Source organism: Apodemus sylvaticus, chromosome 18 (assembly GCF_947179515.1).
Source record: "Apodemus sylvaticus chromosome 18, mApoSyl1.1, whole genome shotgun sequence".
Lineage (NCBI taxonomy): Eukaryota > Metazoa > Chordata > Mammalia > Rodentia > Muridae > Apodemus > Apodemus sylvaticus.
Genome location: NC_067489.1, coordinates 43,435,460 through 43,462,481, shown reverse-complemented (window position 1 = coordinate 43,462,481; position 27,022 = coordinate 43,435,460). Strand labels below are relative to the sequence as shown.

General features: G+C 41.8%; 1 protein-coding gene across 2 annotated transcripts in view; it reads left to right on the top strand.

Moving 5' to 3' along the window:
- The window catches only part of Snx25 (sorting nexin 25), a 118,484-nt gene that overhangs the window by 78,106 nt on the left and 13,356 nt on the right, over positions 1–27,022 (top strand). Inside the window, exons 8-15 of one of the 2 annotated variants that reach the window (XM_052162150.1) lie at positions 4,484–4,615; positions 10,039–10,311; positions 11,745–11,906; positions 18,488–18,619; positions 20,525–20,665; positions 22,585–22,698; positions 23,706–23,870; positions 26,251–26,368. In XM_052162150.1, coding sequence (XP_052018110.1) covers positions 4,484–4,615; positions 10,039–10,311; positions 11,745–11,906; positions 18,488–18,619; positions 20,525–20,665; positions 22,585–22,698; positions 23,706–23,870; positions 26,251–26,368 — 1,237 coding nt within the window. The remainder of the gene's footprint in view (positions 1–4,483; positions 4,616–10,038; positions 10,312–11,744; positions 11,907–18,487; positions 18,620–20,524; positions 20,666–22,584; positions 22,699–23,705; positions 23,871–26,250; positions 26,369–27,022) is intronic. The other variant, XM_052162151.1, reaches the window with a different exon arrangement.

The following is a 27,022-nucleotide window of genomic DNA, read 5'->3' as shown; positions in this document are numbered from 1 at the left end:
TCTTGGTTATTGCACTAGAATAAGGAATAAGATAAAATGGCCTATTTGCAAAGAATTCCATTTTACTATAAAATAACAATGTAAGCAACTTAGTAGAGATACAGGATGTATATCTGAGAGAGAAACTTGATGGCTCGCTAGCATTATGGGTTATAGTGCAGCAAAATCATGGGGATTGGATTTCTGTGCAAGTTGCCTTATGGTGACAAGAAGACAGTCCAAAGCTTGCCATGTTTTAAATTCATTCTTTCTAAATGACTGGAGAAAAGGAAAGCACACTTTCTATACCATGAGCTTGTTCTTACAGTCAAAGTGTTTTCTTCCATCATAAGGCTGGAAGACCCAAATAATACTGTAGAATCCTAATGGTGGTTGGTGCTGCTGCAGTGATGAAGATTTTTATCTTCATCAATGGATAGAACCCTTTTCTGTAGTCTAATCCCAATCTGGTCAAGAAGAACTACCACAAAATTTACTTCAAAATATTCACTTCTAAATTAGGTGGGCCAGCCAGTTAAAAGAAAATTGTCACAGTGTAAAAGGCTAGGGATTTTACATTGCTTTAAAGACATGGACTCTAAAGGAAGAGTTGGGTTGAAAAACCAGAGAGAAAAGGACATGCCCTGTGAATACCAAAGAAAAGAAATGTCATGCAAAACAGATTTCAGAACAAAGAATATAACTAGAGATGAAGAACATTCTATTCTGATTAAGGAATCAAGCCATGGAGAAAACATGAAATCCTAATGTGTATAGTCAATAAGAGAACTTCTTTGACATAAGGAAGTTTTGACGTATTGACATAAAGCAGAAGCCATCCAGCGAGAGGGAAAGTGTTGAGCTGATGTGTGGGTATTAATCAGCGGTTCTACGTAACTGTGACAGCAGGTCCATAGAACCTGGGCAAGACCACAGGACCTGAGCATCACCACCAACTGGAGAGTCACTCAGAACAGCAGAGTGTGTGCTTCTCTCTCCTTCACACACTAGGCAACTACTAAGAAGAATTATATTGCTGAATGATAAAATTATTCTCCCTGAATCTAAAAGAATTAATACAGAGAACATTATCTGACCACAGTAGAATTAAAATTAGAAATGAATAATAGAAAAAGATCTAGAAAATTCCCAGATGTTTGGAAATAGAAATAACTTATCTAAGGCTTCAGCTAAAAAGGAAATCATAAAGAAAATTAATAACTATTAAGTGCACCAAGAACACAGTGTGCCAGTATCTGTGGAACTGCTAAGCCAACATGTAAGACAAATACAGACAGTAGTGTCTTTATTCAAAAGGTCAGAAGTTAGTGGTGTAAGGGTCCAGCCATGTCAACGGGTAGTGATTTAAAAGCACTGACGTGAAGGAGAGATGATGGTAGCTGTGTAGGAGTGAGAGATGGAATGCCTCACATGCTGCATGTGAAAGACATCATCTCAGAAAATACTGATGCCGAGAAAGTATGGGCACAAGGGAAGGGGCTGTGGGAGCTGGAGACATGGCCAGTCAGCTAAACACTTGACACATATGCAAGTGAGAACCAAGCTTGGATCCCTGACATCCACACACATGAAAAACTGGGCGCATAGAGCGTCTAACTGTAATCATAGCACTAGAGGAAGGGCCAGACGGACTGCAGATTGCTGGTCAGCTAGTCTAGCCATGTAGCTGAGTTCCAGGTTCCAAAACAGACCCTATCTGAAAAAAATGTGGAAATGACAAAGGAAGACACCATCATCCATCTCTGGTCTGCACAGGCATGTGCAACTGCACACACGTGTACATGTATACACACACACACACACACACACACACACACACGGCAGTAGTAGACACGTAAGAGTGGATGACAACATCTCAAAGGAGAGTCCCCTGAATACAGTTTTAAGTGAATGCATATATTACTTTAAATGAAGTTGATAGATACTTAAATTCACAAAGTATTAAAAGTGAGCAAGAAGAAAAAATCTGAATAGCCTTAGAGGTATTAAAGAAAATTAATTCAGAATTTTAAATCCTTTCCCAAAGAAAATTCTAGGCCTAGATCATTTTACTGGTGAATTCTATGAAACCTTTAAAGAGGTAACTCTGTGTGTGTGTATGTGTGTGTGTGTATGTGTGTGTGTGTGTGTGTGTACATGCATGCAAGGGTGCTCCACAAAACACTCTACCACTGAGCACCAGTACCTACCCCATCTGATACCAGTTCTAACAGAACTCCTAACACACAGCTAATGCTTTTGTTCATACTTACCTAGAAAGTGACCTCTGAAATTTAGTTTAACACACTAATCTTTTTTTATACACCACTATCTGTTTTTATATACCAATATCTGTTTTCTCAAAAACTGACTATTTTAGTCTCCTGCTGAGTTTTGGTTGCTTGCTGTGATTTGTGACTGCTGTTGTGAATCCCCATGAAGGAGGGGCAGCCTCCTTATTCTGCAGATCCAAAGGAACTGAGGCCTAGTGATAGAAGCTCACAGGATTGAAAGTTTTTATTGCCACGTGAAAACAAAGAAATCTTTGTCTTGTTCTGATCAAGGGCCCGGCCCCACTCCTCTGTCCCACTCTCAACACACACAAATGATCTCCAATGGAAAGACTGAAAAGTTCAAAAAAAAAAGGGGGGGGAAGAGAAAGTTAAAATACAGGAAGCTTGCACATCAGTGCCAACAGTGCCTGGCTTCCTCGAGGCCAGCTCCTCCATCAGTTCATTTGATCCAAGGACAAACCAAAGTGGACGCACTGAATGTAGTCTAGGACTCCACACTGAACAGATAAAGAAGTGCTTCCGTGGTCCCTCTGTCGCTGGAACAGGAGCTGATTTGTCTTCTGCACGCAGAGTTGATATGAATCCTTTCATGGAGAATGGAGAGTTGGATTCATGCCTCACTGAGCTTCCCTGGTTGGCTTTACACAGATAACACAGGTGGTAGCATATCCCAGAGTTACTGAACTCTCAATCACACGGTCTGCAACATCCGTGCTCACTAGCCTCTTTTGTGGGAGACTTGTTCTGTTCCTGAAGTAGATGTAAAGTAGATGTAAATAGGAAACTTTGTTGAAGACCAAGTAATACAAGATTGGCATTTCTGAAATTTTTATTTTGAATATTCAGTAAGTAATTTTCTTTGGTTAGATTCTAGATATTGCTTTAAAAATATATGTCCTCCTTTCTGCTTATATTCCAGACAAAACAAGGGCCTGGGACAGAAGAGTTGAGTATGCATGGACTTTTGCATGAGATTTTAGAAAAACATTAATGGTGGTATTTTAGAATATTTGCAAACTGCAGTCATGTTAATTTTTAAGAATTTCAAAATAAAAGTTTCTAATTGTTTTCATCCCACCTAAAAGTGTTATTTTTATTACTGATTTAGATATAGGATATGGGTCTTACGTGCCTTCTAAATTAATCTGTAGCGTTCTCCTAAGTGATCTGTCAGTCATGATGAAGGCCATCTGCTGCCTCCTTTACAGCAGTCCCTGTTCATGGTTGCCCCTCTGTGACCTATCATAGGCAGTGTCTTTTTTTTCCTTAAGTTTGCAAAATAGGTAACAAAAGTGGTAAAACTGATTTGGCAACACATATAGTGGAATTTTAGGAGCAAATTAAAATAAAATAAACCAAAAATTTACATAAGATTCATTAGTGACTGTGGTCACTAATTTGTGGTTTGGTTTTTAAACAAAAAAATCAGGCTATAAATCTATTTATGTTTTTCCTCAGCTATATAAAATATAATAAAAAGCACAATGCCAAACCATTAGACTCTAGACTTTTAATTATTTATACATTTCTCTTCAGTTGTTTATTATTGCTAACTCTTGGTTTTAGCATGATAAATCATTGTATTAGAACAAGGATTGTAATATGTGTCCTGATATCAAGTAGATGCCAAATAAATCTTTGTTGAGTGACTAAATGTTATAAATGTTATAAATGAATAAAATTAGTGATTTTTTTAGTATATGCATTCTGAATATTCAGTAATCTGCAATTATAATTACAAACATAATAGATATTTCATCTTATGAGATATATTACATACATTGTCTATGACCTGAAAATGTACTTTTCCTGAATGTAGACATTAATTCATATAAGTTAAAAGCAGACTGGTATTTGAAATTTTATCTTTAGAAAATCTTTCTGTCTTAGGTTCCTATTGCTATAAAGAGACACCATGACCACGGCAGCTCTTACAAGGAAACATTTCATTGGGGCTGCTCACTGTTCAGGGTTTAGTCCTTACCTTACCATGGAGTGTGCAGGCAGATGGTGCTGGAGACATAGCTGAGAGCTCTCCCTCCAGCAGGGCAGGCAGCCGGGAGAGAGCAGTACCTGCCTGGCTTGAGCATTGGAGACTTCGGGACAGGCTTATTCGAGCAAGGCCACACCTCCTAACAGTACCTACCACTCCCCATGGGCCTGTGGGGCCATTCTCATCCTGGCCATCCATTCTTCTATCCTTCTAATAGATTCTTCAGTTTGAAGATATTATGACCAATCCTTTCTACCGAGAGCGCTTTGGAACGTACATGGAACGGATGGACAAGGGGGCTCTGGTTGGCTTTTGGGAGTCTGTGGAACACCTGAAGAGTGCTAACAAGGTAGTGTACTTATGCTTTAAGGAATATTGATAATTAGCTAATGGAAGCTTGCATGCTAGACAGTATATCACTTTATGATGCTTTAGGATACGTATATACTAAAGGAGCATTTTACATTATAACACTGTCACATATTTCAGCCCATTATGCCAAATAAAATTGTACTGTATTTTTATAGAAGATGCTTTTGAATGAACAGTCAAGGAGAAATATTTACAAGTGTACCAAAAGACGGGATTTCATTGTTTTAATGAGCTACAAAAATATGTACCCCTCCATGTTGCTCTGTCACCTCAGCCTCGCCACCCTGCTCTGTTGTCTGGAGTATTCCATTACCACGTGTAATCTTCATGCCTTTATCCCTTCTATTTGTGATGTATGCTTTTTATTGACTTTTTTATCACATAAAATATGATTGAATAAAGGACCATGAATGTTTTTAGCTTCCAATGCCTCTTATAGCAAAGAACCCAGTAGATTATACATTGCACTTTACATTCCCAGCACATGCTTCAGGATTAAAGAATGTCTGGGCATTCTTTGTACAGGTAAATATGTCTAACTCACATATATATGTGTATATATATATATATATATATATATATATATATATATATATATATAAACATATTCACACATAGCATTTGAGTGATTCATTAACATCAGTGCAGAGAGCATTTAATTTAATTTGCATATGAATGTTGCTAGAATAGAAAACCAAATTAAGTACCCAATACAGCACACACTGTGCAAAGCAGCTAATTCAGTCTTGGGAGATTTTAAAATTCCAGGAATACTTTTCATTTCTGATTTACAAGGTGCAAGTTACTATTTGTTACTCAACACAATCACTAGCCTTGACTCCAGGTGACTTTTGGTTGCTCTCAGAAGAATATTGTAAAGAGTAATCTAAAGAACCTTTCCAAGTTTCTGAATATAATTTAAAAGTTTGCAGTGGAAAAAAGCAAAGAAACGAGCATGAAAGCTTCCCCCCAAGAGCCAGTTTGATCTTACAGCGGGTAAAGGAGTTGTGGTCATTAAGTTGACATCCTTCTTTTTACAACTGCCCAGGAGTTTGTATAGTGCTCCTAGAGTTAAGGGAGCACCCTGGGAGCATGCGGAATCATGTGCATGGGAAGAGAGGATTGCATTTCTACAGCAGAGCACAATGGCCTGCACGGGCACCTCTCAGAACTAGACCGCTCAAGGATGGGGACAGGGGAGTTACTCTAAAGAATACCTGCTGTGGTTTTATTTTATTTTATTTTATTTTATTTTATTTTATTTTATTTTATTTCATTTTATGTACATTGTCATTTTGCCTGCAAGTATGCCTGAGTAAGGATGTCAGGTCTTGGAGTTACAAGACAGTTATGAGCAACCCTGTGGGTGCTGGGAAATGAGGTCCTCTGGAAGAGCAGCCAGTGCTCTGAGCTGCTGAGCTATCTCTCCAGGCCCCTACTGTGTTTTTTATATATGACTATTCTATTGGCTTCTTTCCAGGGTGAGAATTTCTTTTTTTCTTTTTCTTTTTCTTTTTTTCTTTTTCTTTTTCTTTTCTTTTGTGTGTGTGTTTAAAATTTTTCTTTTTTAATTAGATATTTGCCTTATTTACATTTCAAATGATATCCTTTCCTCATTATCCCTCTGAAAACCCCCTGTCCCATCGCTCTCCCCTGCTTACCAACCCCCCCTCCCACTTTCCTGACCTGGCATTTCCCTTCACATCAAGCCTTCACAGGACCAATGGTCTCTCCTCTTATTGATGTCTGAAAAGTCCATCCTCTGCTACATATGTAGCTGGAACCATGTGTCCCTCCACGTGTACTATTTGGTTGGTGTTTTAGTCCCTGGGAGCTCTGGGAGTTCTGGTTGGTCCATATTATAGTTCCTCCTATGGGGCTGCAAACCTCTTCAGCTCCTTGAGTACTTTCTCTAGTTCCTCCATTAGGGACCCTATGCTCAGTCTATTGGTTCGTTGTGAGCCATGGGTATTTTAATCCACCTTCTAAGAAGGATTAAAGTATCCACACTTTGGTCTTCCTTCTTCTTGAGCTTCGTGTAGTCTGTGAGTTATATCTTGGGTATTCAGAGCTTTTGGGCTAATAGCCACTTAGCAGTGAGTACATACCATGTGTGTTCTTTTGTGATTGGGTTACCTCACTCAGGATGATATTTTCTAGTTCCATCCATTTGCCTAAGAATTTCATGAATTCATTGTTTTTAATAGCTGAGTAGTACTCCATTGTGTAAATGTACCACATTTTCTGTATCCATCCCTCTGTTCAGGGACATCTGGGTTCTTTCCAGCTTCTGGCTATTATAAATAAGGCTGCTATGAACATAGTGGAGCATGTGTCCTTATTACATGTTAGAGCATTTTCTGGGAATATTCCCAGGAGAGGTATAGCTGGGTTCTCAGGTAGTACTATGTCCAATTTTCTGAGGAACTACCAAACTGATTTCTAAAATGGTTTTACCAGCTTGCAATCCCACCAGCGATGGAGGGGTGTTCCTCTTTCTCCACATCCTCTCCAGCATCTGCTGTGACCTGAGTTTTTAATCTTAGCCATTCTGACTGGTATAATGTGGAATCTCAGGGTTGTTTTGATTTGTATTTTCCTGATTATTAAGGATGTTGAACATTTCTTTAGGTGTTTCTCATCCATCCAGTATTCCTTAGTTGAGAATTCTTTGTTTAGCTCTGTACCCCATTTTTAATAGGGTTATTTGGTTCTTGTACTGACTAGTTTTGTGTGTCAAGTTGACACAGGCTGGAGTTATCACAGAGAAAGGAGCTTCAGTTGGGGAAGTGCCTCTATGAGATTCAGCTGTGGGGCATTTTCTCAATTAGTGATCAAGTGGGGAGGGCCCCTTGTGGGTGGTACCACCTTTGGGCTGGTGCTCTTGGGTTCTATAAGAGAGCAGGCTGAGCAAGTCAGTGGAAGCAAGCCAATAAGAAACATCCCTCCATGGCCTCTGCATCAGCTCCTGCTTCTTGACCTGCTAGAGTTCCAGTCCTGACTTCCTTTAGTGATGAACTGCAACGTGGAAGTGTAAGCTCAATAAACCCTTTCCTTCCCAACTTGCTTCTTGGTCATGATGTTTGTGCAGGAATAGAAACCCTGACTAAGACAATTTGGTACCAGGAGTGGGGTATTCCTGTGACAACCTGACCATGTTTTGGGGAGGACTGTGGAAGAACTTTGGAACTTTGAGCTAGAAGAGTCATTAGGATGTTAAGAGCTCTGTGGAAAGTTCTGTAGGAGCTTGGAAGACAATGTTAAGAACAGTACAGAAGATGGAGGCCTGGCTTGTGAAATTTCAGAGGGAAGATTAAAGACTCTGAAAGGGACCATGTTTTGATTGTGAAGATTCTGTGATTTTGGTTAGCTGGGGCTGAAGAATCAGCTGTGATTAACAAGTTACCAGAACCACTAAATAGAACCTTTGTGTTACTGGGACTATTGATGCTGGTTAGCTGGAGCTAAGAAAATAGTGGTGATTAAGAAGAAACCAGCATCACTGAGGTGAAATCTTCTGGGAAGTGTTTTCTGAGAGCACAGAGGCTGTGTTCCAGAGATAGCCACAGTTGTATTTTGGCTGGACTTGGTACTGTGTAAGAGTCACCCAGATGGTACTGGTTTGAAGGCATGAGGGGGTCATGAAGAGCAACTGAGGCTCTTGGCACAGTGAGAGGCCATGGAAGACCATTGGTGAAGGTGCAGCCTCAGTTGCAATTGATGGCCCAGGACTTGAATGGGTCATGCATAGGAGCAGAGGCTTGTCACCATGAAAAGAGCCTATGAGAGGTTTTGGTGAAGCCTAGTTACAGCAGAAGACAGCAGCGTTTTGGAGATGCCAGTACCATGTGATGACCACCAAGAACAGCAGCAGCAGTGGAGTACAGGCAGCTGGAGCCTAGAAGAGAAGCTGTGTGCTACAAAGGGCAGAGCTGGAGAAGTGACCCAAGCCCTTGGAGGAACCTGGAAGATCGTGAGTTGGATCCCAGACCTTGAACCATTGGAGTTTGAGTTTTGCTTTTAGTTGTGACTGTGCCCTGATATGTTTCCCTCTTGAAGGAAGAAAGTATTTTAGTGGAGCCCACAGTTAAAAGACTTTGAAATTTTAAAAGACTTTGAATTTATTTTAAAAGACTTTAAAGATATTGGACATTTTAAGGTGATTGAACTTTTAAGATGTAAAGACTGTGGGACTTTTAAAGGAATTTAGATCTTGGGGATGAATAAGAAAGTAAGGGTTGAGGCTTAATAGTGATGTATTTGTGTGTCAAGTTGACAAGGGATCAATTGTACTGGCTAGTTTTGTGTGTCAACTTGACACAGGCTGGAGTTATCACAGAGAAAGGAGCTTCAGTTGGGGAAGTGCCTCCATGAGATCCAGCTGTGAGGCATTTTCTTAATTAGTGATCAAGTGGGGAGGGCCCCTTGTGGGTGGTACCACCTTTGGGCTGGTGCTCTTGGGTTCTATAAGAGAGCAGGCTGAGCAAGTCAGTGGAAGCAAGCCAATAAGAAACATCCCTCCATGGCCTCTGCATCAGCTCCTGCTTCCTGACCTGCTAGAGTTCCAGTCCTGACTTCCTTTGGTGATGAACTGCCTCGTGGAAGTATAAGCTCAATAAACCCTTTCCTCCCCAACTTGCTTCTTGGTCATGATGTTTGTGCAGGAATAGAAACCCTAAGACAGTTCTCTTGAGTCTAACTTCTTTGTATATATTGGATATTAGTCCTCTATCAGATGTAGGATTGGTAAAGATCTTTTCCCAATCTGTTGGTTGACATTTTATCCTATTGACAGTGTCCTTTGCCTTATAGAAGCTTTACAATTTTATGATGTCCCATTTGTCAATTCTTAATCTTAGGGCATAAGCTATTGGTGTTCTGTTCAGGAAAAGAATTTCTTTCCATGTTGGTAAGGTGAGCACTTCCCATAATTACCTCAGATGAAGGTCAGTAAGACTTTATAAGTCATGCGTCTGCGAAGTTGAGGGATCTGATGTGTAAGAAGCATCTTATTCATAACTTACTTTCCTTGTTAGAATTCAAGAATTGCTGGAGGAAGACCCCAGACTCAAATAGTATGCAAAACTAAAGAGCATTTATTCTACAGAAATTACCAACGTGCAGAAGCAATGACCAGAGGGTCTGTAGGCCCATTTTATGCAGGGCTAGGGGAATTTTCCAGAAGGATTAGGTAACCTCTAATATGAATGATAGGGTCAATGACATTAGTACAATTTTGATTGGTTGCTAAGTTGGTTTCATTATACTGGTGAGGCCTTGAAAGATTTTGGATCTAGACCCTGTCCTGCTGGCCTTAATGTGCAGGGAATGTCACTGGAAATCACTCTCTCAGAGACTATTTTCTTACCTTTCTCTCCTGTCACCTTCCTGTCTTTTCAGAATGAAATTCCACAATTAGTCAGTGAAATGTACCAGAATTTCTTTGTGGAAAGCAAGGAAATTTCTGTGGAAAAGTCACTTTACAAAGAAATCCAGCAGTGTCTCGTGGGAAATAAAGGGATCGAGGTGTTCAGTAAGGTCCAGGGCGATGTGTGTGAGGTGCTGAGGGACAGGTACTACCCTTCCTTCATCGTCAGCGACCTGTATGAGAAGCTCACACACACAGAGGATGAGAAGCCGGGCCCTCAGCTGGCCTCTGAGAAGGATGAGCTGGTGAGTTACAGCCACCTCATGTCTGCTTTTCTGCTGAAGGTGCTTTGCTTGTTGTAATGACCAGATAGATCCCTGACAAAAAGTTAAGGGAAGAAATGTTTGAAATGATTGAACTCTAGGAAAATGTCTCTGCATGATAGAGTTTGTTTTGGTGCCTCTGAGCAGAGGAAGGGGGTCACCCGCAGCACATGCAGCCACAGCCACAGCAGACCCCAGTGAGTTACCCACCTGGCCGCACACAGTGCACCTAGAAATGTAACTGACAGTGGCATCCTCACTTGAGTGGCGTTGCCTCTCAGGACAAACCACATACTCACTTAAGTGAGGACAAGGCTCAGATTTTGTCATAGTGGATATAGTTACATGTGCTAAGAAGGGCATCCTGAAAGAAAAACAGCTTGCTTTCCTGGAATTTACGACAGCGTCATTTTTTTCTTAAAGCAATTTAATTTGCTGTTTGCTGCAATTAATTTAAAATCATAAAAAAACAAATGTGGGGAAAAGTTAAGGAGAAAAGATCAGATGAGAAGCCCTGAGCAGGTTCCTGCTATATCCACACATAGAAAGTAAGTAATGTGTTGACTGATAGCCCAGGCTTTCCCAAATTACCTTGCAAATGCTAGTTATCTGTAAAACATCTGCTGGTTTGCATGATGCATTTTCAGGAGCAGTACTGAGCGAAGTGACACTGAAATCCTCCTAGTAGTGCAGGTTTGAAGACTTTCTAATTCATTATGATCATGCTTCCACCTCCATACCCAAGTCCTCCAAGATTCTGCCAACCTCTCCACATACAAGTTTAATTTTATGGTCTTGCTATCTCTCTACAATGCCCCCCCCCCAAAAAACACAAGAGAAACACACATGCATGCATGCAACACACATATACACACACACACACACACAGAGAGAGAGAGAGAGAGAGAGAGAGAGAGAGAGAGAGGGAGAGAGATCAAAACAGGCAAAAGACCAATAACAAATTTATGCGCAAAACAAAGCAAAACAAAATTAAAAGTCCACAAAAATGCCATGAGTTTGTTAAATTCAGACATTTATTTTAAAGTACTTCATAACACTGTTGGAAAACTGGGAAGGGTGGGTCTCTGTTTTGTTCAGAGATGGGGAGAGAGAACATGCCAGTGGAAGGGTGGCACTTCCGATGCCTCCCTCTGCCCACAGTGCCCTTTTCATAACATTCGGGAATTGATCCATGGGGTTCCCCTCCCCTGTTTGGCTGTTAGATGTTTTTCTTTTCATGCATCTCATCACCTATCACATTGGTTCCAAATAATTCGATTCTTCTTTTTGCTGAGGAAAGATAACAGCTTTCTGAAGATTCTTCTGCAGTGCCCAGATCTGGGGAGCGAGTTATAGAATGGATGACTAATAATTTTCTGTCCTTCTAAGATATTGGCTTCCTGTTTCTCTTCCAGGGTTCAGGAGGCGAGGCTGGTGAGGAAGCTGTTGAAGGCACCAGTGGGGCCAGTGACCCAGCCAGCTTGGCTGTCCTCAAACTCCGAGAGCTAAGCGAGAAACTTGAATATAAAAGGCAGGCTCTAAGTTCTATTCAGAATGCACCAAAGCCTGACAAGAAGGTACCTGTCTTGATTTCAAGGTTATCTCTGAAAGTGTCTTTGATAAATAGTTTGTTCTGAGAAGTGTCACTTCCTTAAGAATTGTTAAGCAGGAACAAGTTCCATTGTTAGTTTGTGCTTCTACAACTTAGAGAACATCACAGAATAATAAAAACAAATGTTTAGCTAAAAGCTAACAGGATTGACAGTTTGAAGCCATTAGCTAGTTCCCTTTCACTGCAATTCTAAACACCTGTTATGTTGGTTCCAAATAATTTGATTCTTGTCTTTGCTAGCAGAGGGAAAAGGCACTATACTGTTTTTCTGCAGTATTCTAGGGACTGGAGAACTTGCTCAGCAGTGAATAACATATGCTGCTCTTACAGAAGACCTGGGTTCAATTCCTAGGACCCACAGGGTAGCTCACAACTATCTACAACTCTACTTCCAAGGAATTGTGACACCCTTGTCCTTTTTCTGTAGGCTTTAGGTACATACACAGTGCGCAGACACACATGCAGGCAAACTGTCATGCACGTTATATAAAATAAATATGTATTTAAAGAATTAACTTAAAAAGATAATATAAACAACTGCAGCTGGAGGATGGCCCCGGGGTAAGGCACTTGTTGCTGCTGCAGAGGACCGAGGCTTGGTTCCCAGGGCCCTCAGGACAGCTATTGCCCTGGGTACGGAGGGCTGGATATGCTCTCTGACCCCTGTGGGCACTGCATACATGTGGTACACAGACATATGTGCAGGCAAACACCAGTATTCATCTATGAATAATCAGTTTTTTAACAAATGTAAAGAGTGGGGCTAGAGAGCCTGTGTGGTAGAGCACCATATACAAGGGCTGGAGCCTGAGCTGGGATCCCCAGAAAAGCCAGGCAGGGGCCTCCTGCCTGGAAGAGGCAGGAGCTGCACTGAGATGACAGTTAGGCAGATCCTGGGGGCCTGCTGGCCAGGCCGTCTGCCCAAAACGATGAACTGCAGGTTCTGTGAGGACCTGCTCCCAAAATAACATGGTGAGTGACTGAAGAATACAGTTGATGTTGACCTGTGACCTACGTATGTATGTACACATACACATTTGTACACCACAAACATGCGTGTGTGTACACAGACAGACTCACACACTTTTCTCTTTAAAGAGTAGCTCACAGATGTAGGGTTGGTGAAGATCTTTTCCCAATTTGTTGGTTGCCGATTTGTCCTTTTGACAGTGTCCTTTGCCTTACAGAAACTTTGTAATTTTATAAGGTCTCATTTGTCAATTCTTGATCTTAGAGCATAAGCTATTGGTGTTCTGTTCAGGAACTTTTCCCCTGTACCGATGTCCTCAAGGGTCTTCCCCAGTTTCTTTTCTATTAGTTTCAGTGAGTCTGGTTTTACATGGAGGTCCTTGATCCACTTGGAGTTGAGTTTAGTACATGGAGACAAGAATGGATCAATTCACATTCTTCTGCATGCTGACCTCCCAATTGAACCAGCACCATTTGTTGAAAAGGCTATCTTTTTTCCGCTGGATGTTTTCAACTCCTTTGTCAAAGATCAAGAGACCATAGGTGTGTGGATTCATTTCTGAATCTTCAATTCTATTCCATTGGTCCGCCTGCCTGTCACTGTACCAATACCATGCAGTTTTTAACACTATTGCTCAGTAGTATTGCTTGAGGTCCGGGATACTGATTCCCCCAGAATTTCTTTTACTGTTGAGAATAGTTTTAGCTATCCTGGGTTTTTCATTATTCCAGATGAATTTGAGAATTGCTCTTTCTAACTCTGTGAAGAACTGAGTTGGGATTGTGATGGGCATTGCATTGAATCTGTATATTGCTTTTGGCAAGATGGCCATTTTAACTATATTAATCCTGCCAATCCACGAACATGGAAGATTCTTCCATTTTCTGAGGTCTTCTTCGATTTCCTTCTTCAGATATCTGAAGTTCTTGTCATACAGATCTTTCACTTGTTTGGTCAGAGTCATACCAATATACTTTATATTGTTTGTGGCTATTGTAAAGGATGTCATTTCCCTAATTTCTTTCTCAGTCTGCTTATCCTTTGAGTATAGCAAGGCTACTGATTTGCTTGAGTTGCTTTTATAACCAGCCACTTTGCTGAAGTTGTTTATCAGCTGTAGGAGTTCTCTGGTGGAGTTTTTTGGGTCACTTAAATATACTATCATATCATCTGCAAATAGTGATAGTTTGACTTCTTCCTTTACAATTTGTATCCCTTTGATCTCCTTATGTTGTCTAATTGCTCTATCTAGTACCTCAAGTACTATATTGAAAAGATATGGAGAGAGGGGGCAGCCATGTCTAGTTCCTGATTTTAGTGGGATTGCTTCAAGTTTCTCTCCATTTAGTTTGATGCTGGCTACCGGTTTGCTGTATATTGCTTTAACGATGTTTAGGTATGGCCCTTGAATTCCTGTCCTTTCCAAGACTTTTAGCATGAAAGGATGCTGAATTTTGTCAAATGCTTTTTCAGCATCCAATGAAATGACCATGTGGTTTTTTTTTTTTTTTTTGAGTTTGTTTATGTAGTGGATCACGTTGATGGATTTCCTTATATTGAACCATCCCTGCATCCCTGGGATGAAGCCTACTTGATCATGGTGAATGATCATTTTGATATGTTCTTGGATTCAGTTGGCAAGAGTTTTATTGAGTATTTTTGTATCGATGTTCATAAGGGAAATTGGTCTGAACTTCTCTTTCTTTGTTGGATCTTTGTATGGTTTTGGTATCAACGTAATTGTGGCTTCGTAGAAGGAATTGGGTATTGTTCCTTCTGTTTCTATTTTGTGGAATAGTTTGAAGAGTATTGGTGTTAACTCTTCTTTGAAGGTCTGGTAGAATTCTGCACTGAAGCCATCTGGTCTTGTGCATTTTTTTGGTTGGAAGACTTTCTATGAACCCTTCTATTTCTTTAGGAGTTATGGGACTATTTAGATGATTTATTTGATCCACAAACCAAACAAATTTGTTTTTTGCCATGTTTTTTTTTAAAGATTTATTGATTTATTTTATGTATGTGCATACACTGTCGCTCTCTTCAGACACCCCAGAAGAAGACATCAGATTCCATCAGATGGTTGTGAGCCACCCATGTGGTTGCTGGGATTTGAACTCAGGACCTTCAGAAGAGCAGTCAGTGCTCTTAACCCCTGAGCCATCTCTCCAGCCCTTTTGCCATGTTTTTATGTCTCTTGGAGTTCAACAACATTTTGAAAGCGTAGGTGTGATTTGTTGTACACGGATTTCCTCTGTCCTGAACGTGTTGAGGAAAGCAGCTGTGAGTAAAGCAATTTGAGTGAATCCCACAGGGTTTTCCTCTTTTGCGGCACTTTAATAATTTTCTCATGAATATTCAATGATTTTATAGTAGGAGACCATTTCAGAAACAATGTTGTAAGGAAACCAAGATAATGTACGAGGGAAAGAAGTTTGGAAATTGCTTTAATCAGCCTCTACAGCACCAATGAAAGGAGACACATCCTAGGTCTCCAGAGTCATCATCAGAAATGGATTTGCCTATTCCTCAACATGGAGCCATCCCCAGCTGGTGTGTGTGGGGCCTGGAGAGCCCTGGTCTTCCCTGATGTCACTGGCATGATAAATACCATCACTGGCACAGAAGTCTGTATTGTAGTGTGGCGTAGTCCCCAGAACAGTTGTCTACTCTAGATTTACCTCATATGAAATCAAAATGTGTCTCCAGGAAGCTGTGTGAACAATGAGTTGGAGAAAGTTCAGTGAGTTATTCCATGTGGGTCATCAGGTGGCTGAGAGACACTCTTCAGCCTTTCTTGAGAGAATTTCTAATAACTGTGGGCTAAACATTCTGAGCTGTAATTACATGAAGGGATTCTCAAGTGATTGGAGGCTTCAGTGATATGGAGGCTTAATCACTAGTCTCTGATCCCAGGGAGGGAAGTCCACATTTCCTGTTAATCAAACTGTCCCTGGGCTGTGCAGGTAGCCTCTTCTCCTGACAATTGTGCTTAGGGATGGGACCTCTAGGAGGAGCCTCATCTGCCCGAAGTTACTCACATTTGAAAATATAAAATATATAAAGTATGTTGAACACTGGGCATTATTTATTTATTTATATTGATGTTGGAAAGACTTTGGTAATCTAGTAACTTACAGACACCAAGAAAACCCTTACCAGAATATTTTGTTTTGTTTTTCTGAGTTAAACATGAATCAGCCTTTGCTGTGCCTGTATCCATAGTTCTCTCTCCTCACTTGGGACTTGGATTAATGCTCTACCTTTCAGATCTCTTTACCAACACTATTATTAACTGTTGCATGTAAAGTTAGCCCTTGTTTACTGTGTTTCTTTAGAGAAATTCTGATCCAATGCAAACTATAGGTTGTTATCAGGAGTATATCATTAACCCGGAAGAGTTCTATAGAAGTTAAGAGTAAAGGCACTGTGATCGCTGTGAAAAGCCAGCAAAAGTTCGAGCTCGAAAGATAGCCCAGTGAGTAAAGTGTTTGCTGCACAAGCATGAAGACCTGAGTTCAAATCCCCATTCCCCTGAAGAAAGCTAAGCATGGCGATGTACATGTGTAACCCCAGTGCTGGGGTTGCAGAACAGTGCATCCACAGAGGTCTCATCAGGCCAGCCAGGCGACCCCAAATGGACCGATGAGCTCCAGTTCAGTGAAGCAGTTATCTTTCCCTTTGTTGAAAAGCAATTTAAAAAAAAAGACCTGACATCAAATTCTGGCCTTCATGTATATACAAGGTCAGCGTAATGGTCTGCCCCAAGTCTACAAGAATCACACATACGGCTCTATGGGAAAAAAAAAATCATGGCCTATTGATGGTCCCATGACAGACAGACTCATAGAGACAGTGCTCCCATGGACACCATTGCCCCTTGGCTATGGTGCTCCCCGTAGCCTTCTGCAGCAGGAAAGGAAGCTGCTGTCTATAAACTGCAAGCTCAGATAAACCTGTGGCATGTCTTATGGAAAAGAGGCATGGCATCCAAGGAGAGCGGAAGCCTAGCCTCTAAGATATGATCCGTGCTGTCTGTCTGTTCGTCCTTCTACCTTTTGGCTGCTGTAGATACTGCTGCTGTGGACAGTGGTGCACAGATCCTGCCTCAGTCCTGGCAGACCCAGCAGCATGACTGCAGGGCTCTGCTGATGGTTTCTCAGCTTTGGAGCAGCAACCACACTGTTCTCCTGTGCTCGTGCCACACTACAGCTCAGAAGGGTTCCTGTCTCACCCTTCAGTTTCCCTCTCCTCTTCTGGGTTTTGATAGTCCTCATCTCAGGAAAGGGACATTGAAGTTTTGACTTGCATTTCCTGATATATTAGTGAAGCCTTGTAGGCTGCCTTTTATATATTCTGTTTGAAAACATGTATATGCAAGTCTGTTTCGCATTCTTTTTTCTTTTTTCTTTTTATTTTTTTTTGGTTTTTAGGTTTTGATTTTTTTCGAGACAGGGTTTCTCTGTGTAGCCCTGGCTGTTCTGGAACTCACTTTGCAGACCAGGCTGGCCTCGATCTCAGAAATCCGCCTGCCTCTGCCTCCCAGAGTGCTGGGATTACAGGCGTGCGCCACCACCGCCCGGCTCTGTTTCACATTCTTAAAGTAGGTTATCTAGTGTTGAATTTCAAAAGTTCTCTTTATGTTCAGACCATTAAAACATATAACATATGTTGTACCATCAAGTATGTTATATGTAAGTATTCCCTCCCATTGTATGTTTGCCCTCTTCACTGGTTTGATAGAACTTAAAAAATAAAATTAAAAATGTACTGTTTTTCTGTCCTTTAGTTGGCTGTGCCTTTGGTGTCCACAAAAATTTACAGCCTAATCTAGCATTGTGCTACCTTCCTCCTAGAATGTCTCAGATTGTAGATTTTGAGTTTTTGTCTCTGGGCCATTCTCAGTTAATCTTGGGGTCCACCACCATTCTCTTACATGGGGGCATCCAGTTTCTGTTGTCATTTGTTGGAAGGCTCTTGTCCTTCTACATGACCACATGGTTGAGTTTTTATTCAGGGCTGTCCACCGCACTCATTGGTCTTTATGCCTTAACCTTGTGTCAGTCCCATTGACTTTAAGTACTGTAGTTTTAGAAGTTTGGAAAGTCAGGAAGTGTGAGTCCTCTAACTTTGTTCCTATTTTTCAAAATTCTTTGGGTTGGGGGTGGTTCTTGAGATCCCATATGAACTTAGGGATGGATATTTTTGCATTGAAATTATGGTAGTGATTGCATTACAGAAATGCACTGCACTGTGTGATGTTGCTGTCACTGCAACAGCATCAAGTCTTCCAGGTCATGAACTTAGGATCTCTTTGCAAATATTTGTCATTTTTAATCATTCTTTTATTGGCATTTTATAGTTTTCATTATAGAACTGTTTCATTTCCTTGGCTAACACCTGAGAATGTTACTCTTTCAGGTGCTATTTTAAGTGAAGCTGTTCCTATTTCAGATCATTCCTCATTAGCACACAGAAGCACAGCTGGCTTGTATGTTGATTTTGCATGCTGCTACACTGCTGACTTGCATAATCTTTGAACTGTTCTCATAACTCCCAGGTTGTTTTTCTTATGGTAGATTATTTCCAAGTTGAAGGATGAAATACTTCTAATAGAGAAAGAATGCACAGATCTTCAGCTGCACATGGCAAGAACAGACTGGTGGTGTGAGAACCTGGGCCTGTGGAAAGCGTCCATCACCAGCGCAGAGGTATCATTGCTCTTGCTGTTCTTTAAGCCAGAGTTTTCCCCTGCGGACCAGAAAGTGCACTCGTTCTTCCAGCCACCCTGTCCACTCCCTTCTTCCCTCTATTTGCACTCCAGTCTACTCGTGCGCAAGAGGGGATTGTCCATCTTCCTGTTGTAGATCTGATCTCAGTCAGTATTTCCATATTTCCATAAATGGAAAGTATTTACATGATAAGAAATGAAGACTGTGAGCATCTTCTTATTGTTCCATTTTGTTCACATAGATCTCTGCTATAAGGTCTTTAATAATATTTTTTTCTTGTTACTTGGTTCTTCAAGAGGTTTGAATGATATGCTTTCTCTTTTTCTTTTCTCAGTGTATGTTAACTGTATAAAATAATGGATCTCATTTTGGTATTTTCATACACATATGTAATGTGGTTTGATCATTTTCACCCCAGCTAGCTTTCTTTCTCTACCCCCTTTCATCTGACTATAAAGTAACTTTCCTTAGGAGGAAAGGCTTCCTAAGCATTTACTGCATGACTGCCAATAGCCTTCCTCCTCCCAAGTCATGTGGAAGGCTGGAAGAAACAAGTCATCTCCACCACACTTCAGACAGGTAGCAAGGTTGTTCGTGAGTGTGATGGTATAATGTGGCTTAGCTATGCACCTCCCCTTGTTTGAGCGGCTTGATGGCCAGATGAGAGCGAGCTTAACACTCAAATTGTCCTTTACTCTAGACGTGGCAAATACTAAGCTGTTCTCCAAGACCTGCTCTGTAGGTCCAACCCTGTGCAGGCTCATCGGGTGCCTGAGGGCATTTGTGAGCACTCCACTAGCCTAGACTGAGGCAGTGGATTAAGGAAGTCTGTGCTCAACTTTGGAATGCCATTTTAAAAAATGTAATGGTTGATCAACTCGAAAGGTACTGCCTGTAGGAGGAGGCCTGTTAGGTTGTACTTAGAACTGCATCAGCATATTAAAATCTTCAAAATGCAAGCTGGAGAGAGGGAGGGGCAACGCCCCAGGAAGCACTTTCCTCTCGAAGATGCACTTGGCTCTAGTCCTTATTTTGGGAGGTGGTTGTGATACCTTGATCACTATAAAGATTGGGGAGTAGAAATAGGGATCACAGGAAATCCTGTGTAAGTTGCATGTGCTGACATCATGCCAGATGATTGATTCTGCCTTTGAATCTTCCCTGGCCCACTTAACCAAATGTGCGGAAAGCTGGCTCCTCTGTCTGGGCCTCCACTTCCAACCTACACAGTAGAAGAGTAATCCTGCTCACATGGTGCGTGTACCGCCTATGAAACCTAGTGTCTCTGCTTTTCTTTTTGAGTCTTCTCTAATTTATGATATTAATTCAGGCTTAAATTGGTGTAATCATCCCCGTTCATGTGTGCGTGCATGGTGTGTGTGTGTGTGTGTGAATTGTGTAAAATTGTCAGTGAAGAACCTCCGTCACAGTAACTGTTCTCTGCTTACTGTGTCAGCAGGCCAGGGTGTCTGCATTCTGAGGGACAACAAGGCCAAGCATTCACTCACTTCAGGCTTCCTCAGGTCATTGGCAGGGCTTGGGGTCCTTTGTTGCAAGCCCGAGGTCCTGGCTCTCTTCTCTGGCTGGTTTCATTCTTGGACTTCTAATCTTTCTGACATCTTTTTCTGTCTTGTCTCATGGGCTCTTCTGGTTTGGACCTTCAGGTAATCCCCCTTATTTTAAGATCCAGGGTGTTATACAGCATGGTCTCATTGCCAGAGTAAAACCCATCATACTTAGAATCCCAAGGTTCACTGAGCACACCATGTAGGGCGGAGCAGAGAGGAGAACTCTGTGTGCTGACAGAGTTGCGTTAGCAACTGCCTGTCATGACTTAAGTTTCTGGGTTCTTTTGGTTTTTTTTGTTCTTTGTTTTTTTTCCAGGTGACAGAAGAGAATGGAGAGCAAATGCCTTGTTACTTTGTTAGAGTAAATCTACAAGAAGTTGGAGGAGTTGAAACTAAGAACTGGACCGTCCCAAGAAGGCTCAGTGAGTTTCAGAATTTACATCGGAAACTTAGTGAGGTATGAATACTCGTGACACAGGCTCGTGAGCACGGGGCTGTAGAGTTTCTGAGCATGAGGAGATTGAAGAGCACATACTGTTCATAGAGGGAAATGGATTGCTCTTCTGCATGCTCCTGATGCTAGTGCAAACACATTTCAGCTCGGCATCAGGGAGTGACTCATAGATCAAACAATCTAGTCTACTTAGGACAGATGCTTTTCTTGTTTCATAATAAACTGCTATAGAGCTTCAAAGATGTAAGGGACAGGGGGTCATCCAGGGCCAGTAGATTTGAAGCTGCTTGCTGTAACCCTTTAAAGACTGTGCGTCAAAGCAGTAAGAGGAGAATAAACTCTGGAGTCAGCAGAGTGGAGTGGCTGAAAATACCCAGCCAGAGAGCTCAACCAGGATCCTAGATCTACAATTTCCTGCTCGAGAGGATTAAGGGAATACATGCTACATACCAAATAGAAGACCATGTGGTACACAGAAAATACTTTAGTGATTCTGTTGCTGTTAGTAATAATGAGACTTTTATTGCTTTTGTTTACATATATGATATATAATATAGATGTAGCTATTATAAGTGTACATAATGGTATGTAAACTAGCTTATATTTCCTGTTGTGTGTTTTAGTCAAAATTTTTGGAAGCTACCAATCTAGGTCAGTTTATGTATTTGTTAGTTGAGGGAAACTAATTCCAGTGTTTAACTGACTTATAGGGTATGTGCATAGTAGCCAAGTCAGGACTAGAACCTAGTTTGTTCTTTCCCCATTTCCCTGGGCAATTCCACCTTCCACGGAAGACAAGTTCCTATTACAGCAGCAGTGAAACCTCCACAGTCATTTCAACCTAACTTTAAGGCTATTTTTCTCTTTGTTAGAATGAACTAATACTAGAGAAGCCATGGTTTCCTCTCAGGTTTCTCTCTTGCAAATGAAAGGTGTCTGTCTCCTTTAACTTTGGGGTGATTTCTAACACTCTTAAGCAAGGACTTCCAGATGCTAACTTTCCAAGTCCTCTTAAAAGAATGGCGGCCATAACATGAGTGTCCTGCTACCGTATTTCACAGGTTGACTGTGGTCACTGTAGGAATATGGAAAACAAACTTATCTCAGCATAAGATGACTAAAGCTAAGTATAAGCTTAGCTTGTTAATAAAAACAAAAGAGGAAAAGGAGTTTGATATAAGATGGGCTTGCAGAATAAATGTTCTTGAAACATGGAAAGGTAATCCTCCCACAGCATTGTACAACTGAAAGCATATAAAATCCACGTGTGGCCGTTGACAGTGGTCCCCCATCTGGACACGTCTCCCTGTCCACTTGCTCCTGAGAGTCCCTCTCCAGTGACTCTGTAAGCAGTGGAAGCAGCTTTCCAGTTCACTGCCTCATGCTCCTCTGAGAGCCGTGGTAAGGGTGAACCAGCACACACTGTTGTCTAACACAGGTCTGATCGTGTGGACGGCTGCACCACAGAAGGGAGCCTGTTGTGTTATCTTATTACTACTAATAGATTTAGTCTATGGTCTGTCTTTGGATACAGTTACTAGAGTTTCTACCTAGGTTTTCCTTCCCCTTCCCCTCCCCATTCCCTTTCCTTTCTAGAAGAAGTTAGAAACACATCGTATAGTAGAAAAGCTTGTGTTCTGGGCTCCAGCCCCACATAATGAGCCGTGTGCTGTGTCTTTGTCCATCCAGTGCACAGGACTGACCTGTTCCTTCAGGTTATTTGGTCCTGATTGAACCTGGATGTGGTGATTCATGGCGGTAATCCCAGCTTTAGGTACACTGAGACAGGAAAATCACAAGTTCAAGGTCATGGTGGGGTGGCACAGAGGAATAGATCTATTTGCTTTGTTCTAACTGTAATTAGAAACTTTAAGATTAAAATGTAGTTTTAAAAGAGTAACATTTCATCTTTCCCCCTACAGTGTGTCCCTTCTTTAAAAAAAGTCCAGTTGCCTTCTCTCAGTAAGCTGCCTTTCAAATCTATAGATCACAAGTTCCTGGAAAAGTCAAAAAATCAGTTAAATAAGTTTTTACAGGTAAGCAAATGGAAAGTATTGGGTGTAAGAGTGAGATCTACTTGGAGTTAAACCATCACTGTCCCAAGAGCTTGCTAGTTTGCTCTGTGTTTTCCCATGCTACTCCCAGTTTATATTGTCAATTCCATACATGTCTCCCCTTCCCCATACCTGCCCTAAAGATGACTGTCCCTCCCCAAATCATTCATCAGCAGCTGATGGCCTCCTTTGGTTTCTTTACTTTTAACCCTTCCTCTTATGACACTGGATAAAAGTCATATATAGATACTGCTAATCTGTATGATAGCCACATTAGCTCACACATAAACTTGATTTTACACAGGGTGTCTGGAGCACACAGTCCCAGCACATGGGAGATGGAGGCAGGTGGGTTTCTGTGAGTTCAAGTCCAGTCTGGTCTAGATAGTGAGTTCCAGGTAGCCAGGGCTACATAGTAAGACCCTGTCTCAAAACAACACAACACAACAACCAAAGCCCTTGGCTTATGCTCAGTTTTTTCTCCTAGACAGATAAGTATGTACAGAACTCCAGGACTTCAGAGCTTAAGGGCCAGTGTAAGCAGGTGCATAGCTATATAAACAGTGGCTCTCTGGAGAGAAGTGACACTGCTAGGCAAGAAAGCCCCCATACCAGAACCCAGTCAGTAGAGGTTCTTTTGTGGTATCTATGTATAATATGCAGATTTTAAGTTTGTCAGTTACAGACAAGTAAAGTTTTCTTACAAAATCAGTAGCTCGAGATCTTTGAGTTGTATGCAAAATAAGAGTTCTCACTGCATCAAGCATCACTAAGCATGTCTGCGGACATCTCCCAGTTATCCGGGCACCATCACTTACTTGCAGTTAAGACCCCTGACAAGTGAGGTGACATAGTTTATTTCTGAGAAAAGGCAGCCCTTTGTTGGTTTGCTTGCCTGCTTTGTTTAGAACTGTGGTGAAAGTGAGGCCATGCCATAGGCAGTGCTGTGTGGTAATCAGTCCTCCTCCTTCCTCCTCCTTCCTCCACAGAACCTGCTTTCAGATGAAAGACTGTTCCAGAGTGAAGCACTTTATGCCTTTTTGAGCCCTTCTCCTGACTACCTCAAGGTCATTGATGTACAGGGGAAAAAAACCTCCTTCTCACTGTCTTCATTTTTGGAAAAACTTCCTCGTGACTTCTTCTCCCATCAGGAGGTGAGTAGTCCAGAGGGAAGCCCCACCGGTCTAGTCAGGCTCGTAGCTTTCTGAAGCTTGTTTGAAAGAAGAGATGCTTGCTAGAAGGCAAATGCGTCTGCTTTCCACGATCACGTTCACATTTTCGACTAAGTCACTTGGAAGAATTACAATGCAGATAATAGGAGGATAAATGACAGGTGGGTGCCGTCACAGCAGCGTCCTCAGGATGGGGAGCAGAGCAAAGGCCGTCAGGGAAGAAGCTGGGCTGAGGGCTCGGGAGAGCGTGTGTCCGTGGGATAGTGGGCAGGTCACTGGCCTGGACTGCCAGGCGCCTGTCGCCAGCTTCTGGAAGATAGTGCCAATGCTACGGCAGGGTAGGGCTGAAGTTCGTCCTCGGACAGGAGTATGTAGAATCGGGAAGAACCAGGCGGCAGTGTGTGTGGCAGAGCAGTTGCTGGAGAGACAGCAAACATACTCAGTCTCATATTCTGAACCTCAGGCTTAAAGTGTGCACAAACACTGCAGCCCTTGTCTAGCTGTCTAGCAAATTAGAAGAGACTGGCCTCCAAACTCTGCTTCTTTATCAGAATCGGCTTGTTGAGTTTGCACGGAGAGAGTAACCATGAGCAAGAGCGAAAGGCCCACATCTCTACTCAGTCTCAGTGTGAGCCAGCCCCCTGTCTCTGGGGCTCCTCTAAAACCTCCTTCCTCCATGTCTGCTTTGACCTGGCTGGCTTTCTTCTGTACCCTGTATTAGGAATGAGTTCCTGATATATAGGCCACTATGAAATTGTTCTCTAAAGTAATTGTTGTAGTTGCTTCTCAGTGCTCACCTTCCTCAGCCCCTCTGTAGTACCCCTGGACCAGTGGGAAGCTGAGTTTTAGACGACTCCTGCACATCCAAGAAACTTGTGGGCTGCTCATCAGATAACACCCGGCATCCCATAATTAGTCTTGAGCCTGGTTTTGCAACCTCAGCTTTCTTTTTAACGAAGAATTTTCATATGCTATATTTTGATCATATTTTCTCCCTCCCCAAGTCCTTCCAGATCCTCCCCTCTGCCTTCCTCACCCAGCATCACCCTTTCCAAACCAACCAACCAACAAAGCCCTAGTTCCCTGAGCCTTGAGAAGGATTTCATGAAGGGCTGAGTGCTCCAACTCTCTCACTCTCTGCGCTGTCCAGTCATAGCTCTCTGTTAATCACCATCTACTGCAAGAAGGAGCTTCTCTGATAGGGAAGAGTAATGCACAAATCTCTCACTAGCAGTCATTTCATTGCTGTTTTTTTTTTAGTTAATAATAATAGTAGGTTTTCTCCTAGACCCATGATCTATATCTACTCTGAGAGGTTCCTAAGCAGTGTCAGATACAAGTTCCATCTCATGGAGTGGGCCTTAAATCCAACTTTTAAAAATGGGTTGGCTCTTCTCTTAACAGCTGTAGTGCTGTTGTACTAGTCTGTCTTGCAGGCAGGTTACTGTTGTAGATCTCAGGTTCGTAGCTGATGATTCCCGTTCTTGTTTGGTGTCATACAGAGGATCTTCTGACACAGTAAACTTTAGTCAGTAGTGGTGAAGCTTCAGGTCAGGTACCAGCTCAGCTTCTCTGTGTCAGGGGCATACATGTGGTCTTCAGCAACAGGGCTTTACCATCAAGTTGTGGTGAATAAACAATAGCTGTGGCAATAGCCTGTGGTGCTCAGGGAGTGTCTGCAGGGCCTCTCTGGCTAGGGGCCCAACAAGACATAACCCATTTCTGGCTCTGGAATTAATACTTTCAGATTTGGTTTTTGTGAAGACACTAGAATAACAATCTCCAGCTGTCTGTCTTTTCACTGCCTAGTGTTTGGGCAGCACTTCATCCTGCCTTGTGAAAACTGCCAGTTCTGCATATGTCATCCGCAGACCACTGTCAGCCACTGAGAGTCTGGCCCTCACTGCACTCATGTGCACCAGCCTGGTGCCTGATGCATGAGGTTTAAATTGAAATATGTAGATCAGGAAGTGAGACTAGCTAAAGTGTATGGTAGATACTTGAAGCAGAACTTTAAAAATACCTCAATTACTTTAAAATGCACATATTTTTAAGAGCCTTGAATTAACCATCTTGGTTAAAAGTCTTTCAAAATGCAAAAAAGCATCTCATCATCTTTGGGAAACTGTATTACAATTCCCTGATTATTTGAAGAGTGTTCCCCCATCCCCTCCCCACCCCCAGCCCCAGCTCCAGTTAGCTTATTTCTGGCTTTGAATCTGGCTGTAGAGTCAGGCTGCCCCTGACGGTGGGCAGGGGTGGAGTAAGGGTAGAGTACAAGCGGGCACTTGGAGTCTGTACTTGACTCGACTGCCTTTTCCTGGGTCCATGACCTGCTGCCTGCGATGCTGCCCATCCCCAGGAGGAGATAGAAGAAGACAGCGACCTGTCCGATTACGGGGATGATGTGGACGGGAAGAAGGATGCCTTGGCTGAGCCGTGTTTCATGCTGATCGGGGAGATTTTCGAACTTCGAGGAAGTAAGTCTCTTGGATGGGCAGTGGGATTTATTGATGATTGCTCTGCTCTGGTGTGCATTTGATGTATTTGTACCTATGTGTTCATTCATCTAAGACATACCTTAAAGACACTTTAGGTGTTAGACTTCATCCTTGGTGCTGAAGGTACAGCCTTAGGGCAGATAGAATTATTTGTATTTCTGAAACTTGGGTTCCTGGTGTACTTAGCATTGTGCTCCTCTGAATTAAAACAGAGATAGTGTTTGAACTCTTTTCATGTGACTCAGTATGGTTTCATTGTTTCAACACCAAAAGTTACTCAGAAAGTGATTTGTATAGCTGGTGATTAAAGGTGCACTTTTGATGCCAGGGTAGTGTTTTGTATATATATCACATATCATAAATATATATGATTTATAATATATGAAGGTTGAGTATACAATAATTTCAATAACTAAAGTTAGAGCTTAAATAAACTTTAGAAATGGAGGCTAGTTAAATTGCTTTAGAAATGACCTTGATATAATAGCATTCAAATATTAAACTCTTTCAGATGAAAATTTTTTTTATTTTTATTTTTATTTTCTATATTCTTTCTTTACATTCCGAATGCTTTCCCCTTTCCCGGTTCCCCCCTCCCCATCGTCTTATAAGCCCTCTTCCCTTCACCTATTT